This window comes from Morone saxatilis, unplaced genomic scaffold (genome assembly GCF_004916995.1).
Source record: "Morone saxatilis isolate NCDOM2014 unplaced genomic scaffold, NCSU_SB_2.0 Contig16, whole genome shotgun sequence".
NCBI lineage: Eukaryota > Metazoa > Chordata > Actinopteri > Moronidae > Morone > Morone saxatilis.
Window position 1 is genome coordinate 13,709,046 of NW_023339718.1, and position 18,292 is coordinate 13,727,337.

An 18,292-nucleotide genomic window follows, 5' to 3' on the forward strand; every position below is an offset into this window, starting at 1 on the left:
TCTCTCTCTCTCTCTCTCTCAAACACACACACACAAGATGTACTGGATGTCCTTCTAATTAATGCATAAGACTTGTTAAATTACTATGTGTTAATATGACCACATTTTTAACTCCTGTTGCGTCACTTTTTCTATACATACCAACGTCTTTTTTAATATGGGATTACACATCCTGTGTCACATTGTGTCACAGCCACCGCCACATTCACACAGTTACAACTTCTTGTCACACTTGTACCCGTAACCCATTACCTCACCTCTCTCCCCCACACGCAGCTGCATCAAAGACGGGCTCAGTATCAACAAATGAAGCATGAGATCATTTTACAGATGGCTGGCTAATTCCACAAATGCACCAGCCTGATCAATCTCCCATCTATTGCTTGCTAATTAGTGCGCTAAGAGCTGCTTTTCTATTCTCCAGAAAAAAAAACAGATTTACCACAAAGATCTGGGCCATGAAAATTGTTGGTACCCTTTGTGTGTGTGTGTGTGTGTTCCCATATGGATGAAGAGGCGGTTCCTCACCAAAAGAGAGCATGTACTGCACTGCCGGTGCATTCATCTCCATGCGTTGTGTGAATGAGTGTATACGTATGTGTGAGTTTCCCCAATTAGCATGTAATTACTTTTTTATGTTCAACAAGGTCAGATGTTGAAAGGATCAGATATACCCGTCGTTGTTTCTGCAGTGACTGATGTGATTGATTTCATTTCCATCCTCTGGTGCATTCAGACCGTTTATCTGCAGGCAAACAGACGGAGAGTTGTAACAATGCCACCTAGGTCTGGCCCTGCAGCAGACTGTTCCTCCATGTGTTAGACTCTCATACTGAATCATTTACAGTGTTTCGCATTAAGAGATGTCTGTTTCCGTTCTGCCCTCCATATGTCCACTGACATAAATGTAGCTACACCAAAGAAAATGTCATAGGACTGGCCGCTACTGTTTCTTTTTTTACATTGACAAAGGGTTCTGCTCACACTTACTTTAACGATATCAATTTAGGTTAATTCAACATTAGCAGCAGTTGACTTTAACTCATCTGTCAAGGGGATTATCTATATACTTAAGGCCAGAAATGCAGACCTTGAAGAGTTAAAAAGTAATTTTAAGACTTTCTCTTGCAGGTTTTGAATATTCGTCCAAATCAAACTACATGTTTCTTCACAATTAGATAGATATGACATAGGAATTCACAGAATGGTTGAAGGATTTTTCTTCATTATTGAATTCCTTTATTCTACTTTTTATATAAAGGAAGGTTTTTATAGGAAGATGAATATACTTTTTTCTTCAGTACACACGTATATATTTTTTAGGGCTTGGTCTTGACATGTTGACAGTGTTAGACATTCAGTGACCAGCTGGCTAATATTTCTAGGACCTGGTGTGGATTATGCGGTGTGGCAGGGTATCAAAGAGCATGCAGTAAAGGGGTTTTACAAGCTCTCAGAGGTGAGATGCCTGCAAAGGGGATATGCTATCAAAAGCAGCTTCTCTTTTACAAGCAGCTCACCAACTCCCTGTAAAAGGATCAGATAGATAGAATGTCTCAGTGCTTTATCCCAAGTCCAGAGAAAAGAAGACATCTTGTGTCCTCTGCTCTGACCAAAATCTGTTGGAATGAAAGTTTAGTCATTTAAGGTTGCACTCATTGATTTTAAGGAAGTAGAACTTTCTGTTTCCTATTGGAGCTCTGGCCTGAAAAATAGCTTATTCCTCCCCACAGTCAATGTAGAGGTTTTTCTTTAGTGCCTTTTCCTCCTTTTACTAACCATTTTTCTCTCTCATCATCCCTCCTCCTTGTTGCCATCCTCCTCCTGCTCTCCACTTGCAGGCCTGGCAACTGTGCTGGCACTCCAACCATGGAGAGGTACAAGGTATCCAACGAGTTCCCCGACGACACACTCAACTTCATCAAGATGCATCCTCTGATGGACGAGGCCGTGCCCTCCATCGCTAACAGGCCCTGGTTCCTCAAGACCATGGTCCGGTAAGTATTACACACTCCAAGTGCCGTCGTCATCAGAGGTCTACAAGCCTCTTCAGCCCAGGACAATAATTACGTGAAGTGCTGCACTGAGAGCGAGGCTCATTAAAACACAGTAGTACTCCACCACAAACCAGCCACTGACCTATTTTTGCTGTAGTAGAGGAAACACTGATCTACACTGTACTATCTCTCTCCCAGAGTGACTGTGTAGTGATGTGATGAAGACAGAGTAAACAATTTGAATTCTCAGTGATATTTCATACAAACAGATATTTCATATGTATACTTAGAAGCCCTTATTAAGATGATTTTAGCTATGTTTAGTCTTTGTTGCAAAGTGCCTGTTTAGATCCTCTGAGGATATCTCAAAGAGAGTAAAAAGATTTTTTTTTTTTGTTCTGTGGTTGGCTTTTCTCCTGAGTCTCTGGATTTGAGCCCATTTCCCAAAAGCCAGTGCACTGTGGCTGATTCCGTTTGATCATAAAGGTCTGTTTGGCTCTTAGCTACACTACACAGACATTTCCGCAAGCCTCTGGGGGAATATGACAGTACACCGCCATCCCATCGACAAGGCAAAAGTAGCTGACAGAGCATTTGGTAAAAAGTGAAAAAAAAAAAAAAATCTTGGTTTTAATTCGGACCTGGTTCTGAATTGCAGCTGCTGGAAATTTAAGGTTAGGAGTGCTTGCCAGACCCTTGTCAAGCTTCAGTGGTGGTAACATAACTTTAACAATGAGCTACATAAAGAATTGTTCTTAGCTTTTACAAATTATTTGCATCGTATCACATTTTGCTGCTACTTTGCTGAGGTCTGACCTACATACTGTGCAGGCTTAGTCAGAATATGAACAGCTTTCATCAAGGTTATCCCTACAACTCTCTCTGTTCATTAGTGCACTTTATCATATGACCACAATATGACTGACACAGGGTCTCTGTCTTTACATAATCAGCAATCAGACTATTGTATGTGATTTAAAATGACACCACAGTGAGCAGAGCCTTGCATGCAAGTCAGAGGCAGTAGTTAAAAGCATTATGTAAGCTCAAAAAGCATCATGAAGGCATATGGGGTGGAAAAGGAGTGTGGTTTTTTATGATATCTGTCACAGTCGATGTGTAATACTATTCTTGAGCTGTAGTCAACTGGAAACAAAATCAGTAATAGGGTTTAAACCTGGGATCCACCCTGGAGAGGACACCCCAATATCCAGCAACGCTTTTCTGTCCTGAGACTTGCTGTGCTGTGGCAGGGACCTCAGCTGGCTGGGCACAATGAATCAAATGGAGAGGGGAAGACACTCTGAAGAATCCCCCTCTTGAGATTTTCATTATCCTGAATAGGAAAGATAGTGAATGTCTTAGTCCTTGAGATTGTATTATTTTGCTCGGATCAAATCCCATTGACACAGTCCTTGGAGTTCCTCCTGTTATGATTGTATATATATCAAAACTACCCTAGACCTTCAGATTGCTGTTATTGTTGATTGGACAAAGCCACTAACACAGAGCATTTAAGGAGATATTTAAAGAGATCAGCAGTGGAGATGGAATAAGAGAATGTGGCCTTGTTTTTTTTTTTAATGGGCTCATGATGTGAACTGTTCTCTCTAGTAAGGTAAAATTTACATGTATCACATCCAAAATAAATTCTGGACTTTTTCACCCATTTCCACATAGAGAACACTTAGTAAACCATTAATGAGGGTAAAAGTGGAGTTCCTAGATTTCGGGATAAGCTCTCATTTTTAATCTTTAAATCCTGTCTTCTTCAATTAAAACATCTGAAAACAAGCATTTGCATAATACACTCTGATGCACAGATATGTACCTTTTTGATAACTTTGAGAGTTTGGCCCTGAAACTAATTGAGAGATAGATACCAGCATCTGTGATGCAATGAAATCAGATGGTAAAAGTAAATAGCTTTAAGAGGTATTTCTTAAAACATGTTTGATCCATCTGAATTTTCCTTTTAATGCCCACAAGCACAATGGGGCACCGATCCAAAAACACACTGACTGGCAGGTGTTTAATTTGCTAACTTGAATCTGCTTGGTATGTTTTTTTTGTGAAAATTGATTTTTATGCACACCCACCTGGTGCTGAATCAAACTGTGTGATCAGCAGCTGTCAATCAGAAAATAAATTGAGCTTGCAACTGTTGTCTGCAACTTTTGTGTAATGTTTTTCTTCTAGGAATCCACCTGACATGCCCTATGGCAGTCTGATTGAGTTTCTAATGAAATAACAGTTAATTAATGAGTTAATTAAGACTGTGTAATCTCCCCTGCTGATCCTTATTCTTTTTTTAGACATCTGACGTGAATGATGGAAGGCACAGTAATTGATTGATTGATTATATAATTATTATTTGGGAAATTATATTCACTCTTTGTTTGTTGTTCTTATTTGTTTTGTTTTTGTAGTTGCGAGTAGCTTGATGCAAATTTAATCTTACAAGTTTTTGAATGTGGTCCAGTAGAAAGAGCACTGCACTGGGAAGGAGTTCAAAACATTTACATTGAATCCCTGCGGGTGTTTTTCTTCACCATCTGTTGCTCTTCTAAAAGGCAAACGTGCCCCTCTGTTGGTGGGCAAACTGACTAATTAATTGACTGATTGATTGGTTGATTTATTTTACTTGGTATTCTTGTTTCAGGTATCGTCTGACTCGCATTGTGGTGGACAATGAGGCGGGTCCCAATAAAAACCACACAGTGGTCTTCCTGGGATCTGAGAGAGGCATCATCCTCAAATTTCTGGCCAAGATGAGCAACGGCTTCCTCAATGATAGCCTGTTTCTGGAGGAGCTCAACGTCTATAACCCTGACAAGTATGTAGCTCTGGGTGTATGTGTGAATGTGTAAGAGGGATGGATAGAAATAGAGAAACACATGGATACAGTTGCTACAAATAAAGGAAGGTCAGTTATTGCATATGTGTGTGTTATAGAGAGTGTGTATGTGTGTGATTTTGCATGTTTCCAACCATCTCCGGACTCAGCCAACCCACCAACCCACCAGCTCCATCAGTACCAGCCAGTTCCCCCGACCCAAGCTATATAGCGAAGCCAGCCAGCCAGATGGCTACTCTATCATTTAAAAGAGTTTTATCAGGTTACACTCTGCCCAACCGCAGCTACTAAATTAAAGACATAGACCCCAAGGCTCTGGATAACGTAGCGCTGTGGTTCACAACCACAGCGGAGCCCAGCTCCTCCAAAACGTTGGCTGATTAAAGGAAACACACACACACACACTCACTCACACTCCAGGGTCTGTGTTTGTCTTCAGAGCCAGCCTGGGATCTCTCTCTAATACATTACACGGCTGTTGGTGCATGTATGGATGTGAATGTGCGTGTGTGTGTGGTCACGAATGTGTGTGAGCTGGGCACGGTGAGGTGAGCGAGTTGAGTATTGTTGTGTATTTGGACTAGAAGTGAATAAGAAAAAATCAGCCACAGTATGACCCTGCCAAAACAAATATTTAGTCGAGGGATAATGGATGAGGGGGAACGAATGGCAGTACAGAAGAGGGAGAAAGAACAGAGGAGAGGACCAGAGAGGAGATATGAGAAGAAGCAGAGCGGAGAATATGTGATTGTGTAAGACAGCCGAGAAAAAGAAGGGAATGAGAGCGAAGACTTGACAGGGGGGCTTTCAAGGTTACCACTGTTTGTTATCCAACATGCTGCGGCCATGTGACGAGCCGTATGGAGGGGATAAAGGGCAGGCCCTGCCTTCTCTCCTCTCCCCTCGCTGTGTCTCCTTGCTTCTTGTATCTTGTTTCCCTTCTCTCCTCTTCCCTGGCTCTATGGCTGGGGAAGAGCATTCGTCGGCTGCTGGCCATCTGGCTTTAGTCGCGTTCAGTAAGTGACTTTGCCCGCCTGCTTCCCAGGCCTGGCTGGCTGGATCAGCGCAGGCCCGATTGTCGTGCATTACCCAGTGTAGATGGTCTCTAAGCCCTAATTGAGAGCGTTAATGCGGGACCAGAGCACTGCGAACGGGAGATTAAATCCCAGGAGCTGGATGGCGGGATGGAGAGAGGAATGGACGGAGAGAAGGGATAGAAAGCTTGACACGCCCTAAAGGATTAGAGTGTGCTCCTGTGGGGCCGAGTAGACAAAGAAGACTAGCAGGGATGGAGGAATGGAAGAATGTGGAGTAGGGGGGAGGAGGGAGTTAATGTTAGTGGGTTTAACAGTTAAGTGCGGTGTTATTGCTGACTGCTCACAGTGCCCATCTGTCTGTTTATCTGTTGTATCAGTATCACCCCTTTCTTTATCTCTCTTTATCTCCCACTCTGTTCCTGACCCCATGTTCTCGAGTCTAGCATTATCTCTGTTCTCCTAGCTGCCCTCACACTTTGTCTTTCTGCCGCATCTTAATCTTCCTCCTTTTTTATCTCTTTAGATGATACTGACTGACTGATCTGATCTTATATTTCTCCTCATCAACTTTTCTACAATACTTTGCTCCTAAATAGTTGAAGGAAATACAAAAAAATCCCTTTTTGTCTTCTTCTCTCTCTCATCTAGGTGCAGTATTGATGGTGTGGAGGACAAGCGCATCATCGGCATGCAGATAGACAGCAAGAGTCACGCTTTGTGGGTCGCTTTCACCTCCTGTGTGGTTAAAGTACCGCTGTCCCGCTGTGAAAGGCATGGAAGATGCAAGAAGTAAGTTTGATGCATGCACATGAAATCCTAAAGAATACAATATGATGAGGGGCTGATGGTGTGTGTGTGTGTGTGTGTTTGTGTCACATCCAGGTCTTGTATAGCCTCCAGGGACCCGTACTGTGGTTGGGTGCCAGAAGGAGCCTGCAGACAGGTGGTTGGCAACACCAAGTAAGTATTCAGCAGTTTAAATATGTTCATAAAACATGTAAAACATTGTGCTGGGTACATATTTGCAGCTGGGAGAAGTAATTAACATGATGCTGGTGGTTTTAAAAAGCCTGAAACACATGTGTTTTCCAGGCAACTTTTATGAAACAGTATGCCACCTTCTTTGTCATGCCTGGTGGCATTTGTGTCTGAATGTGTTGTGTCTCTGATCTTTCTAATTTTATGGTGTGTAAGTGCAATTTCCTCCAACTGAAAGGGCTATTGGAAGGATGAATGGAAGGAAAGTGTTGTTTGCCCCAGGCTCGGGGGTTGGGTACGCAGGGCTGGGGAAAGCTTGATGGTCGCGGTAACTATAATTTGTGGCTGTAGTTATGACACAGAACCAGATTATGCTTTCTGAACAAACAGCATATGGAGTTTTGTGGTGGGAAAAAACATTTTACAGATGAAGTCATAACAAAAGGACCAGTGCTCCAGTGGCTATTTGACATTGAATGAATTTGATCCCCCTGCTGCAAAATGATTGGTCTGGCATGGCAGTGAACCAAAGGCACACGTACCCACATGCACACACAAAAACACACACGCAGGCCATCCTATTATTATTCCGTAAAGCTGCAGTGGACTGTTCTGATTGAGTTTCCACTTTGGAGCAGGAGCCGACACAGGAGCATTAAGAGGGCAGATGACCTCGCTCCTTTACTGTACAATATTTCTGATTGGGGGGTGTGGTGGTGGTAAAAGTATTTTCCAGGCTTGACAGGAGGAGGAATGAAGCGAGGGAGGAGAGAGTCAGAGGCATTTTGGTGTTAAATAAAAAGGTTTGGTCATACAAACAGGTCCCTGCAGAAATGAGACTTTTCTTTCTTGACATCAGTCTTTCTTTCTTACTTTTTCTTTTCCTCATTAAAATAAAAACCATATTGCAACACCATCTCTCCCTGTTTCCTTGTCTATTTGTCTACCTAACCAGCAACCTATCTGTCTTCTTAGCTCCGTTTGCCCATCCTTGTCTGTGTATCTATTTTTATCCATCTTTCTTTTTCTATCTTACCTCTGACATATTCTTTCACTCTTGCATGCCTCCCCTCCTTTCTTCTTCCATCTGGCCTCAGCGCTTGTGTGCCAGCTTTCCCATGTGGAGTTATGCCTCTCATACCTACTGCCTATGTACAGCTTGCACTCTGGTCTCCTGCAATATGGTCCCCAGTCACCCCCTGCTCATGCATATAATCCCATATGATTCAATATTGTGGTTTTTATGTAAACTAGGTACATGGGTGTGTTTCACTGACAACAGATGAGCATATTAGTAATTATTTGTTAATTATTTAAGCCATTGTCACAGTCATCAGCTCTGACTCTTCTCTGGATCAGGGGTGGAGACTTGCACTGATTAAATTCGCACATATAGTTACTTATATCCTGGTGAAACCCTGATTAATAAGGTGTAAGTTTATTGCAGGTATCCTTTCCTTTTAAATTTAAAGCCATAAATCAAAAAGGAATAGGCGACTTTGAGGAAACATGCATACTCATTTTACACTGTATGTACAGTATATTAAGTCCCTTGTTGCCCATTTACTTCTGATATGAATAATTAATGCTATTATGCCTGACCTGCATTTCAGTAACCAAGTCCCCTCTGTGCAACCACACATCTCACATAATTATCACATCTGATAATATCAAATGTGGCCCTTTGCTGCCTCCAGTTACGTACAGTGAAGTTTTAACCTAATTTAAATATGCATTATACAGTTGTAGTGGGATGCTCACCCTGAGCTGAACTGTCTGTAGTGTCACATTTGAACACACTGCACTTCTGTTGCTATAATGCAGATGCCATGGGACCTGAACCCTTTAGCCCAGGGTTCACACTATGGTTCATTTACTTTCACATGTGCCAAGTAAGGTCCAGACACTGCATGTGTAGTGTGACTACTCATTGTTAATTCATCTTGAGACCAATGGGATTTAAACCTTGTAATCTTCATCTCAACACAGTCTCACCACAGTATGTAATGTTATTATCAACCATGGAAACCAGGACCGCAAGGTTTGCCAGTGTTTTGGTCTCGTGAAAGAAGCTAAATTTCGGGGCAGGGTGGGACGAGGTGATGAAATCTGTTAGGAAAATCCAGCAGATACCACGAGTGCTTGGACAGCATTTGTGCTTAGACAGGTTCAATTGTGCAACTCTGCGTCTGCTTTGTGATTATGGCTGTGTATGATTAACAAATCAGATAAGCAGATTAAATGTACCCCCAGATATGAAAAGAGGATGCTGCTGTTGTTGTTTGTGAGGCTGTTTTTGCTGTTGCTTTTGAAGGCAAGGTCAAATTTACCATCTTTATCCCAATTAAGGTTCTGTCCGGCTGGAGGAAAGATAAATACTAAATCATAGAATGTAATTTTTCAACCATCTCCAGCACATAAATATACATGAAGTAGTGATTTTGGCTTTGTGTCTGATGTGAGAACAGAACAGCAGAAATCCAATTCGTCCTAAAATCTCCTGTACTTGTCCCTGTTGTCAGGTTCACGCTTTCGACTCTGATCTGGGGATAGGGGGGTGGGTGATGCTGTTTTGGAAAATCATTCTTCTTCATGCTATAATTGTGACCAGTGGAGGGTGAGGAAGATGAGAGGCGGGTGGACAGGCAAGAGGAGGTGGAGTAGCAAGGGGTGGGGGCTGACAAGGACTGTGAAAAGCTGTCATGCGTGACTGTGATCCTGGTTGACAGTTGGTCCGCTCTGTTTCACAGATCTCCTTACTGCCTGCTTGGTGGTCTTTCAGGAAGAAAACAGGTCTCAGTGCAGATTGCATCAGAAAATAACATCTCCGACACTCTCTCTCCCCCTCTTTCTCCCTCTCTCCCTCTGTGTCATATGATGGCCCTCAAGCATGGTTACCCCTCGCTGCCCTGGTCTTGGCCCATGTGATTGGGACTACAGCCTCATATCTCTACTGAACCTAGATGATGTCAGATACTGAGAAATAGGAGAGAGGGTTGAAGTGAAGTTCTCATAAAAACAGTTTTTGTAATTTTTTTTTTTTTTAACGAAACATTTTGGAAAAATGTACTAATTTGCTTTCAAGCCAAGAGTTAGATGAGAAAATCAATATCACTTTCATTGCACAGTAAATGTGAAGCTTGAGTCCGAAACAGGTTAACTTAGCTTAGCATAAAGACTGGAAAGAGCTAGCCTGCCTCTGTCCAACTGTAAGAAAACAAGTACCTCTAAAGCTCACTAATTAATACGTAATATCTTGTTTGTTTAATTTTATGAGGGAGTTTTGTGCCTGACTACTTGTTGGCCCGGGACCAGTAACTTTCTGGAGTCTCCGCTGGTTGCCTGGCAATTGCTCAGATCCAAGTAATAGTCCAAGAAGAAGATTAACTTTATTAATCCCCAGTGGGAAAATTCTCCAACACATGACCCCTCTAAAACAACAAATTGTTGTTTTTATACTTTGGTTTTTGTGTGAATTAAACAAACACAGTTACTGGTGATAGAGTAGCTGTTTTCCCGTTTCCAGTTTTTGTGCTAAGCTAAGCTAAGTGGCTGCTGGCCATAACTTCTCCCATATAACTCTCAGCAAGAAAATTAATAAGCAACCCATCCCAACATGTTGAACTACTCCTTTAAAGCTATGCAAAAATATAGCTAGTTTTTTTTTGACAGTCAAATAAAACATGAATCTATTTGTATCAACACTGCTGGCAATGAGTCCTGTGCCAACTATGGATTTAGTAGCCTGCCAGCATTCCTCATAACCACTGATTTTAGGCCTCCAGGGCACCTGCTAGGTGTTCTTTGATTTTGTTCCAGTATAGGGCTTTCTGCAGCCTACACTGTGTGCTAGCATAGGGAACGCTGTGTTTGGGGGTGTTTTTGTAGTAGGTTTCCTATAGCTTTGTTACTTTGTTAGGTGTGGCGAGCCTGCATGGCCTGGCCTGTTTTCCTCTGCTGACCATGATGTCTCTGTTCCCCGCAGATCAGCCTTTGAGCAGGACGTGGAGCATGGTAACACAGATGGCCTGGGAGACTGCCAAAGTAAGCAGGCCCTCTTCACTCTTATCTTTCCTCCTCTATTCTATAACCCCCCTACCATTCCTCTCTTCTCTGTTAACTCAGTCTCCCTCTTCTCTCGGCCCTCCGTTTCCTTCTTCGCTGCTGTCACCTTTTTCTCCCCCGTCTGTTCCGCCCTCACAATCCTCTCTTTCAGCCTCTTCCATCCATCTGTCCCTTTCGGCTCTCATCCTCTTCTGTACTTCTCCCGCTGTTTCTCTGGTCTCCCGGTCAATGGAGTGTTGTGTCCACTTGGGCAAAGACTGGGTTCCTTCTTGCAAATTGCTACAAAAACACAGGACAAACTTTCAGTGACACACAGGGAAGGGATTTTACTTGTGAGCAGTCACAAGGCTCATTTAGAAACACAAAACAAGACAAGGCTCTCAACCCAGTCAGCCTCAGAAGTCTTGAAAGGTCTCTTTCACTCCACAACACAGAGAACGACACATATGGAGAATGTATATGTGTTCTTTTCATGCTACAAAACAGTTTGGATTTGTCAAATATGATACTCTGTTGATATTTTACTTAGCTGCTCAGCTACCTTACATAAGAAACTTTGAAACAATTTGACGTTATATCACTCATCTTAGTCCATTTCATCTCAATTTTAACTATTTACTCAGAGTAAATGAAGGCGGTGCTTTTTCCCCTTCAGTTTCATCAGTGTGTTTAGTCAAGGGAAGCCAAAGCATTGAACCTTCATTAGCTGTAGAAACCATAGATCAGATCTGATTAAAAGTTAGGAGAATATCGAGCAGCCAGTCGATTCTGAATTACTTTAAAAGTCATGGCTTTTGATCATGTTAAAGCATAAGCTCTCTTTACGGCAAGCAATAACACGTTTCTCCTCATTTCTTTTCTTCTCCTTCCAGACACCTTTGTGGCACTGAACGGTAAGTATCCTATATATACTGTAGAGGCAATTCAATAAAAGACAGGAGCTGCATTTCATCTCCCCTGACTCTTTAACTTCAGCCACACCTCTTCATCTAGTCAATCAATCATTCCCTCTCAAGGAAATGAAAACTCCTCCCACATGTGTAAAGACGGATTATTAATGACTCAAGGTTTTAACTGAATTAATTTCATTCCTTCTTTTTTGATAGACAATCCCTCCAGTTACGAAGGTAATGAAACATTACAGCACGGTCGGTCAATTTCACCTCTCTCATCCAGCCCCTTTGGTGTTTAGAATAAAGGACGTAGAATTAGAAATCAGAAATGTAGAATTAAAAATCTTTAATGCTGATTCTGATTCTATTAATTCTATTAGACGTCCTCTCCCTTTTTGTCCACCCTTCCTCTTTATCCCCTGTGCAATATCATCGATTAGCGCTGACCTTTGGTTCGCTAATTGGATGGATCTGGTTGTTGGTGGTTTAAGGCCTTGATGGTGAAGAAATGCCTCAGCGTGCACATTAAACAGGACATGTGTCACCAGAGAGAGAGAGAGAGAGAGATTAAAGTGTTTAGAGTAAGGAAAGATCCGATGTGTTTCTTTCAACTGCAACCAAGCATGTGCACACTCAAAGATTACTCAAAAAGGCTAAGGTAAACATGGACAGACAGTACATGCACGCATAGTTCCAGTGCCGGCTTCTTCCTGCAAATATGTTTACTCTCCTAATCACACAGCACACTATCACAATCACACTTCACTGCTGGCTGATAACATTTTCATCAATCAAGTCTTTTTAAAGAATGATAAACAGATGTGATTAGCCCGCAGCAAAGTCACTCTTATCCAGAGCACCCACACCTACGCTCACATCCACCTTATTTTTATCTAATCAGAGGGCACATTAGTTTGGCTTTCAGTGAATCTCTCTCTCTCTCTCTCTCTCTCACACACACCACATACCTCGCAGCTGCCAGATCAAAACAGTCAGATCCATACAGAATGACAAGAATAGATATTTTGAAGTCGTTCCAGAAAACCCATCTCTCTCTCTCCCACCCCCCTGTGGCTGTACCCCCACTGTGATTCTCTCTCCTTTTGGACATCCAGGGTCAGAAAAAGCATCTGTGTTGGTGTGCACCCCTATAGTGCTGAATATGCTCCCACAGGCTTGGCTGTGTGTTTTCCAGGCACAAACACACACACATAAACACACACAGACAACACCCAGTTTACATTACAACCCACCAAAGAAAGTCTCAGCCATTGCCCCAGCCCCTCCGTCTATCTGTCAGTGGTTGATATGGATTTGAAGATAAATAAATGCCCCCTCTCCATTCTCCTCTCCTCAACTCCAGACCAGACATCCTCGCCACTCTTTTAATCTGTAAAAAAAGAGGGATGTGCATCCGTCTGCAGTTTAGGGCTTTTTTTTCCCTGAGCCGTGGAGGAGCTCTGAGGCTCCGAGCTCTCTCTCTATGTGTGTCATCTGCCTGAATTGCACTTCCCCTGGCGGTGGGGGAATGAATTATAAAATAGGCCTGTCACACTAATCTCTCAGCCTTGGGCCAATAGTTAAATAAATCATTTTAATGATTGCCACGCCACACAGAGGAGGAGGAGGAGGCTCTGGGTGGTGTTGTGTGCGGGTGTCTGTTGTGCCTATAGTCTACCAGCAGCATAAACGTTAGTCCCCTGGAATTCCACCCCCCTCTTCAAACACAAGCATAAACACATATTGAAAACTCTGCAAATCTGAAAACACACATACACACACGCACACACTGTTGTCACCTCCTCCGTGGAGAGAGCGTGTCAAAATGGGAATTGGGGGTTGAGCTCCACAGAAGCTGTTGATAAAAGTGTTGTCACTCTTCATCGAGGGATTTTATTATTTTGTTAAATTGTGTGTCTTAAATACCTTATATTAAACACAATATATAGCTTGTGCAAAATTGTGTAGGGTGGCTTAAGTGTAAGGCTGTGGGATGGTAATGTGATTAGCATGGTTCAAAAATAAACAGTCAGAGAAAGCTTGCTTATGAAGGAAAATGAGAAAACTAAGATAGGCGGATGCAGGAAAACAGATTGTCTGAGAGACGTGCACTGATAGACGGAGAGCAGATAGATATGAACCAACAGCCACAGATGAAAGAGTGCTTTGTTGAAATTGTCAGATAAAGTCAAACTTTAAGGTGGTTGGTTCCACAGAGAGACACCCTGTGTGTGCTGTTCCTATTAAAGTCTCATCATCAGTGTAACTTCATGGCTGTGTTACCCTCTGTTGGGCAGTAGTTCATTTAGCCATTAAGAAATTTAATTACACTGAGGAGTCAGATCAGAGAAAATTCATTAACTCTTAATGACATATTTCTGATGATTGATCTAGCCATGTTGCTGAAGGCCTTGCTAAATAAAGATTACTGGCGGTGCAGATATGAAACATTTTAGAGATATTTGGTTTCAAATAAAGAAAGGAGGAAAAAGACAAACTATGACTACAACTAATGACTGTTTGTGTTGTCAATTAATCTGCCAATTATTTTCTCAAATAATCCATTCATTATTTTGTCTAGAAAATTTTAGAAAATAGTGAAACATTACAATGTTTCACAGGCATAATTTCTCCGAACCCAAAACACAAAGATATTTGGTTAAATCTCACATATGATGAAGAAACGTAAGGCTAGAACCAGTAAATAATTAAAATGATTGATCAATGAATCAAAATAGTTGCAGATAAATTTGATTTAAATTTACTATTTGTTCCATATTTAAAACAGATGTTATGCTTTAAAGTGTAAAAAGTTAAGGACATTGCTTGGAAAGTTAGATTTAAAGTAACAGGAAGCTTGAGAAAGGTAGCCGGGAAGAGCATGAACGGAGTTAAAAAGCGCTTTACAGTTGAAGAAAAGTTACAGGCAGTCTTCTCGACAGGAGCAATGGAAAGAAAGTTTGTCTCTTGTCCTTCATATCAAACGTTGGCACCCTATGGTGAGTGTGGAGATATACGATTGTAGTCTGCTCTGCTCTGACAGGCCCAGCGGAGCTTTGACATGTCTGTCAGAACAGGAGGGGAGAGAGTGAGAAAGACAGAGAGGCAAAGAATAACAGAAAAAAAAGCGCACACACACACACACACACACACACTCAGATACGCACACACCACAGACAGACCACACCACCACACCACACACACAAACCACAGAACACCACAGACACAGACACACACACATTTGCTAATGAGTTTCCCCTGGTCACCAGGGAGAAGCACGGTGTTGCCTCACACAGCCCAGCAGCTGTCCTTGTGTGTATGCGTGTGTGAGTGCATCTGTGTATGTGTGTATGCTTCAAAGAAGGAGTAGTGTGTATGTGTGTGTGTGTGTGCACCCTTGCTGGCCTGTGCTCAAATGCACTGAAGCCTGTCTGCCCCGAGCGTCGGTTAACCTGTGTTGTGTCCGGCAGGCCACCATCACCGCCACCATCACCACACCCTCTCACTCCCCACCTCGGCCCTACCCGAGGCCGCAGAGGGCCCCCTGGGGCGGGGCCGCATGGTGGAGCGGAAGGACCCCCCCATGAGCTCAGACAAAGGGGAGGACCCCTACGTAGCTGTGCCCTCTCAGACTCAGCCCGAAGCCAATGGTAAGCCTTGGAACACAACAGTGAGCAGTCAATTTGGTCCATTGTCACCTGTGGCAAGGGAAGGGGGGAGTATAGGGAGGAAGGAGAAGGGAGGGGTTTGTGTAATTGAGATTTACGGCTGCCTTGCTGCTTCCAGCTGACGAGGTGTAGAGATAGTGGATCACTTTCCCTCTAGGGGACAAATTGCCTCACACTGTGCATGTAAACCCCCCACAGAAACATACGCAAACACACCTACTCTCTATATATACATATGCAGACACACACATACTGTGCTCATTGAGACACATGTATGCACACATAAACACTCAAGCACACACTGTGTAGGATGGATTTATTATCCGTGGACCGTAACGTCCCACAGGAGATGTAATATCCAGACCATTACACTCTAAAAAGGAAGATGGCGATGTATTTATTTCCTCGAGAAGATGGCCCAGTCCCTGGCTCTGTCATGCTTTGCAACACAGTGACATGACATTGAACGCCCTTTTCTCCTGTGTTAACAACCTGCCTAATGCTGTACCGCCTCAAGGACGGCTCGCTGGATAAATGAGACAGGGAGAAAAGGAGAGGAGGGAAGGAGACGAGAGGGACGTAACACATCGGTGGGGGGTAGATAAAAGGTCACTGCATTGCTGCGGATTCATGTTTTGTCCCCTAATAAAAGAGGTAGACCCATTACATGTCCCAATAAAACAACATGCAACATGTCCCTGCTACATTATATACAGTAGTTCATGCTATTAGAGGCCTGGCCTTGAGGAGATATTGATTATTAATAATGGTGATACATCATGTGTGCTAGCATAGCAGGGACTGTCTATAGACATAGTGTATATGAAAAAAAAGAGACAAGAGAGAAAAACAGAGCAGCTAATGAGATTAAATAAGACAAAAAAAAATACCCTTTCATGTATTAGCATTACATTTGAGTGACAGTGCCAGGCATTACGTTTTTCAAATATATATATATTTGAAAATGTAATGTTAATACATGAGAGGCATGAACTGGGGCTAGCTAAAAACATACAGTCTCTCGTAATTACAAAATGTGGTTGAGTCTGTGATGTATCTACTGTCTATGGAATAGACAGTGGCAGTGACTGCAGCATGTCAGCTGGAAGCAGTAAGGCACTAATAGGTAGATCCAAATACAATGGTGGCAGAGACTTCAGACAGCATGCCTACAGCCAGCGTCACAACATGCTGTTGCTCCCCTTGTTGCCTTTACCTGAGCAGGAGTAGTACAATAATGCCATACTTTGAGTCACACAACAAAAACTAAACAGTTTTGTGTGTGTTTTGCAATTATTAAAGTTCCAGCCATCTTTTTTCTTCTTAATTTTTTTTTTTGGTGGGGGGGACTACCCTTGTTTCATGCTCACATAACGGCAACAGGGCTTCACATTTCAAAACAATGCTTCCTGCTGTTTTTTCTGTATGATCATTATTGTTATTATTATAATTTTTACAAGACACCTTTGCAGCTTGTATCAGTATTTATCAGTTCTATTTCAAATTCAGCTCAACAGTCTTTTCTTTTTCCTTTTCTATACGAGTCAGCTCTGATGAGATTTGTTTGATTTTCTTGTGTTGGTTTCTTGTGAGCAGTTCTTGACATTTTGCATGGCTTGGTTTTTTTGCTATTTATATATTTGCCTTTTTTCCTGCATTGATTGCTTTGATGGTATGAAGCACAGTTTTGCCTTTATGCAGCTTAATGCTTTTCAGCATGGCAAATTGAGCACCACAGTCAACAGTATTCATTTCCCGCTCCACCCATCCTGCCTCCTCTTCCTTCCTGTCGCCCAAAGTATTATTGGCTTCAGGTATCAACTGTACTGTGAAAACTTAGCAAACTGCGTATGTGAAAGTGAAAATTGAATCAATATATGAAAAATTCTTATGAAGTCATAAGTAAATGAGTCAAATTATCTGCATTTTAATGCCTCAGAGATAAAACCATGCAGCCCATTTTACAGAAGAAATGAGGGACCAACATTTAACCATACTGTCAATCTCTCAAATTAAGTAAAAAAAAAGTTTCAGCTTGAATGAAAATGTATTAGCTCATATCCAAAGTCGTTTGCAAGCTTGTTTGTGATTTAAAAGAAATTACAATTACTCTCCAACTTTTTCATTTGCAGTCCAGACATTGTGGAATCTTATCTGCTAATGAATATTACAGTGCTGCCAATATGTATTAGCCCGACACCACCAGAGTAATTAGAAATGCTGCAAAGTGATGAGTATTCACACACTGATGATATTTAGCACCCAACAGCATCATTATCCAGCATTCCAGTGGGGCCATCGCAGTTACCAGGTGGCTGCTTGTGTTTCACAGTACATTTGAGCTTGGTGATTGTCTGTCTGTACGTCTGTCTGGGCCTCATCCGTCTCTGTTATATTTTCTTCCACTTCTGTCACTCTACCATACACCTCTCCCCTTTGCCTCCCATCGCTCACCCTGCCCCCAGAAAACCACCAGCCCCGCCACTTTCCACCATCTGCTGCCATTGTGATCAGTCTCCCTTCCACAGGACCTCTCATCTGACTGGGATGGCATGTTCCAAGGCTATACCTTACCTAGTGCAAATGAATTCCTGAACCAATTTATGGAGCCTCCTCCCCCAATTCCCCTCCCCTCTACCTCTCTCTGTCTCTCCTCCATCTCTCCTCCTCCTCCCCCCTTGTAGTCTGTCTCTTCTCCAGCTAAAGTCATATCTCTTCCCCTGTCTGCAGGAATGAATCCTTGCCCTGCTTCCCCCCTTGCTCTCTCTCCTCTTTTTACCTCTCTCTCTGTCAGTCC

General features: G+C 42.5%; 1 protein-coding gene across 2 annotated transcripts in view; it reads left to right on the top strand.

Annotated features, from left to right (window-relative positions):
- The window catches only part of sema6a (sema domain, transmembrane domain (TM), and cytoplasmic domain, (semaphorin) 6A), a 63,408-nt gene that overhangs the window by 30,382 nt on the left and 14,734 nt on the right, over positions 1 to 18,292 (top strand). Inside the window, exons 11-17 of one of the 2 annotated variants that reach the window (XM_035658467.1) lie at positions 1,842 to 1,997; positions 4,660 to 4,833; positions 6,540 to 6,680; positions 6,774 to 6,851; positions 10,855 to 10,913; positions 11,807 to 11,827; positions 15,298 to 15,477. In XM_035658467.1, coding sequence (XP_035514360.1) covers positions 1,842 to 1,997; positions 4,660 to 4,833; positions 6,540 to 6,680; positions 6,774 to 6,851; positions 10,855 to 10,913; positions 11,807 to 11,827; positions 15,298 to 15,477 — 809 coding nt within the window. The remainder of the gene's footprint in view (positions 1 to 1,841; positions 1,998 to 4,659; positions 4,834 to 6,539; positions 6,681 to 6,773; positions 6,852 to 10,854; positions 10,914 to 11,806; positions 11,828 to 15,297; positions 15,478 to 18,292) is intronic. The other variant, XM_035658468.1, reaches the window with a different exon arrangement.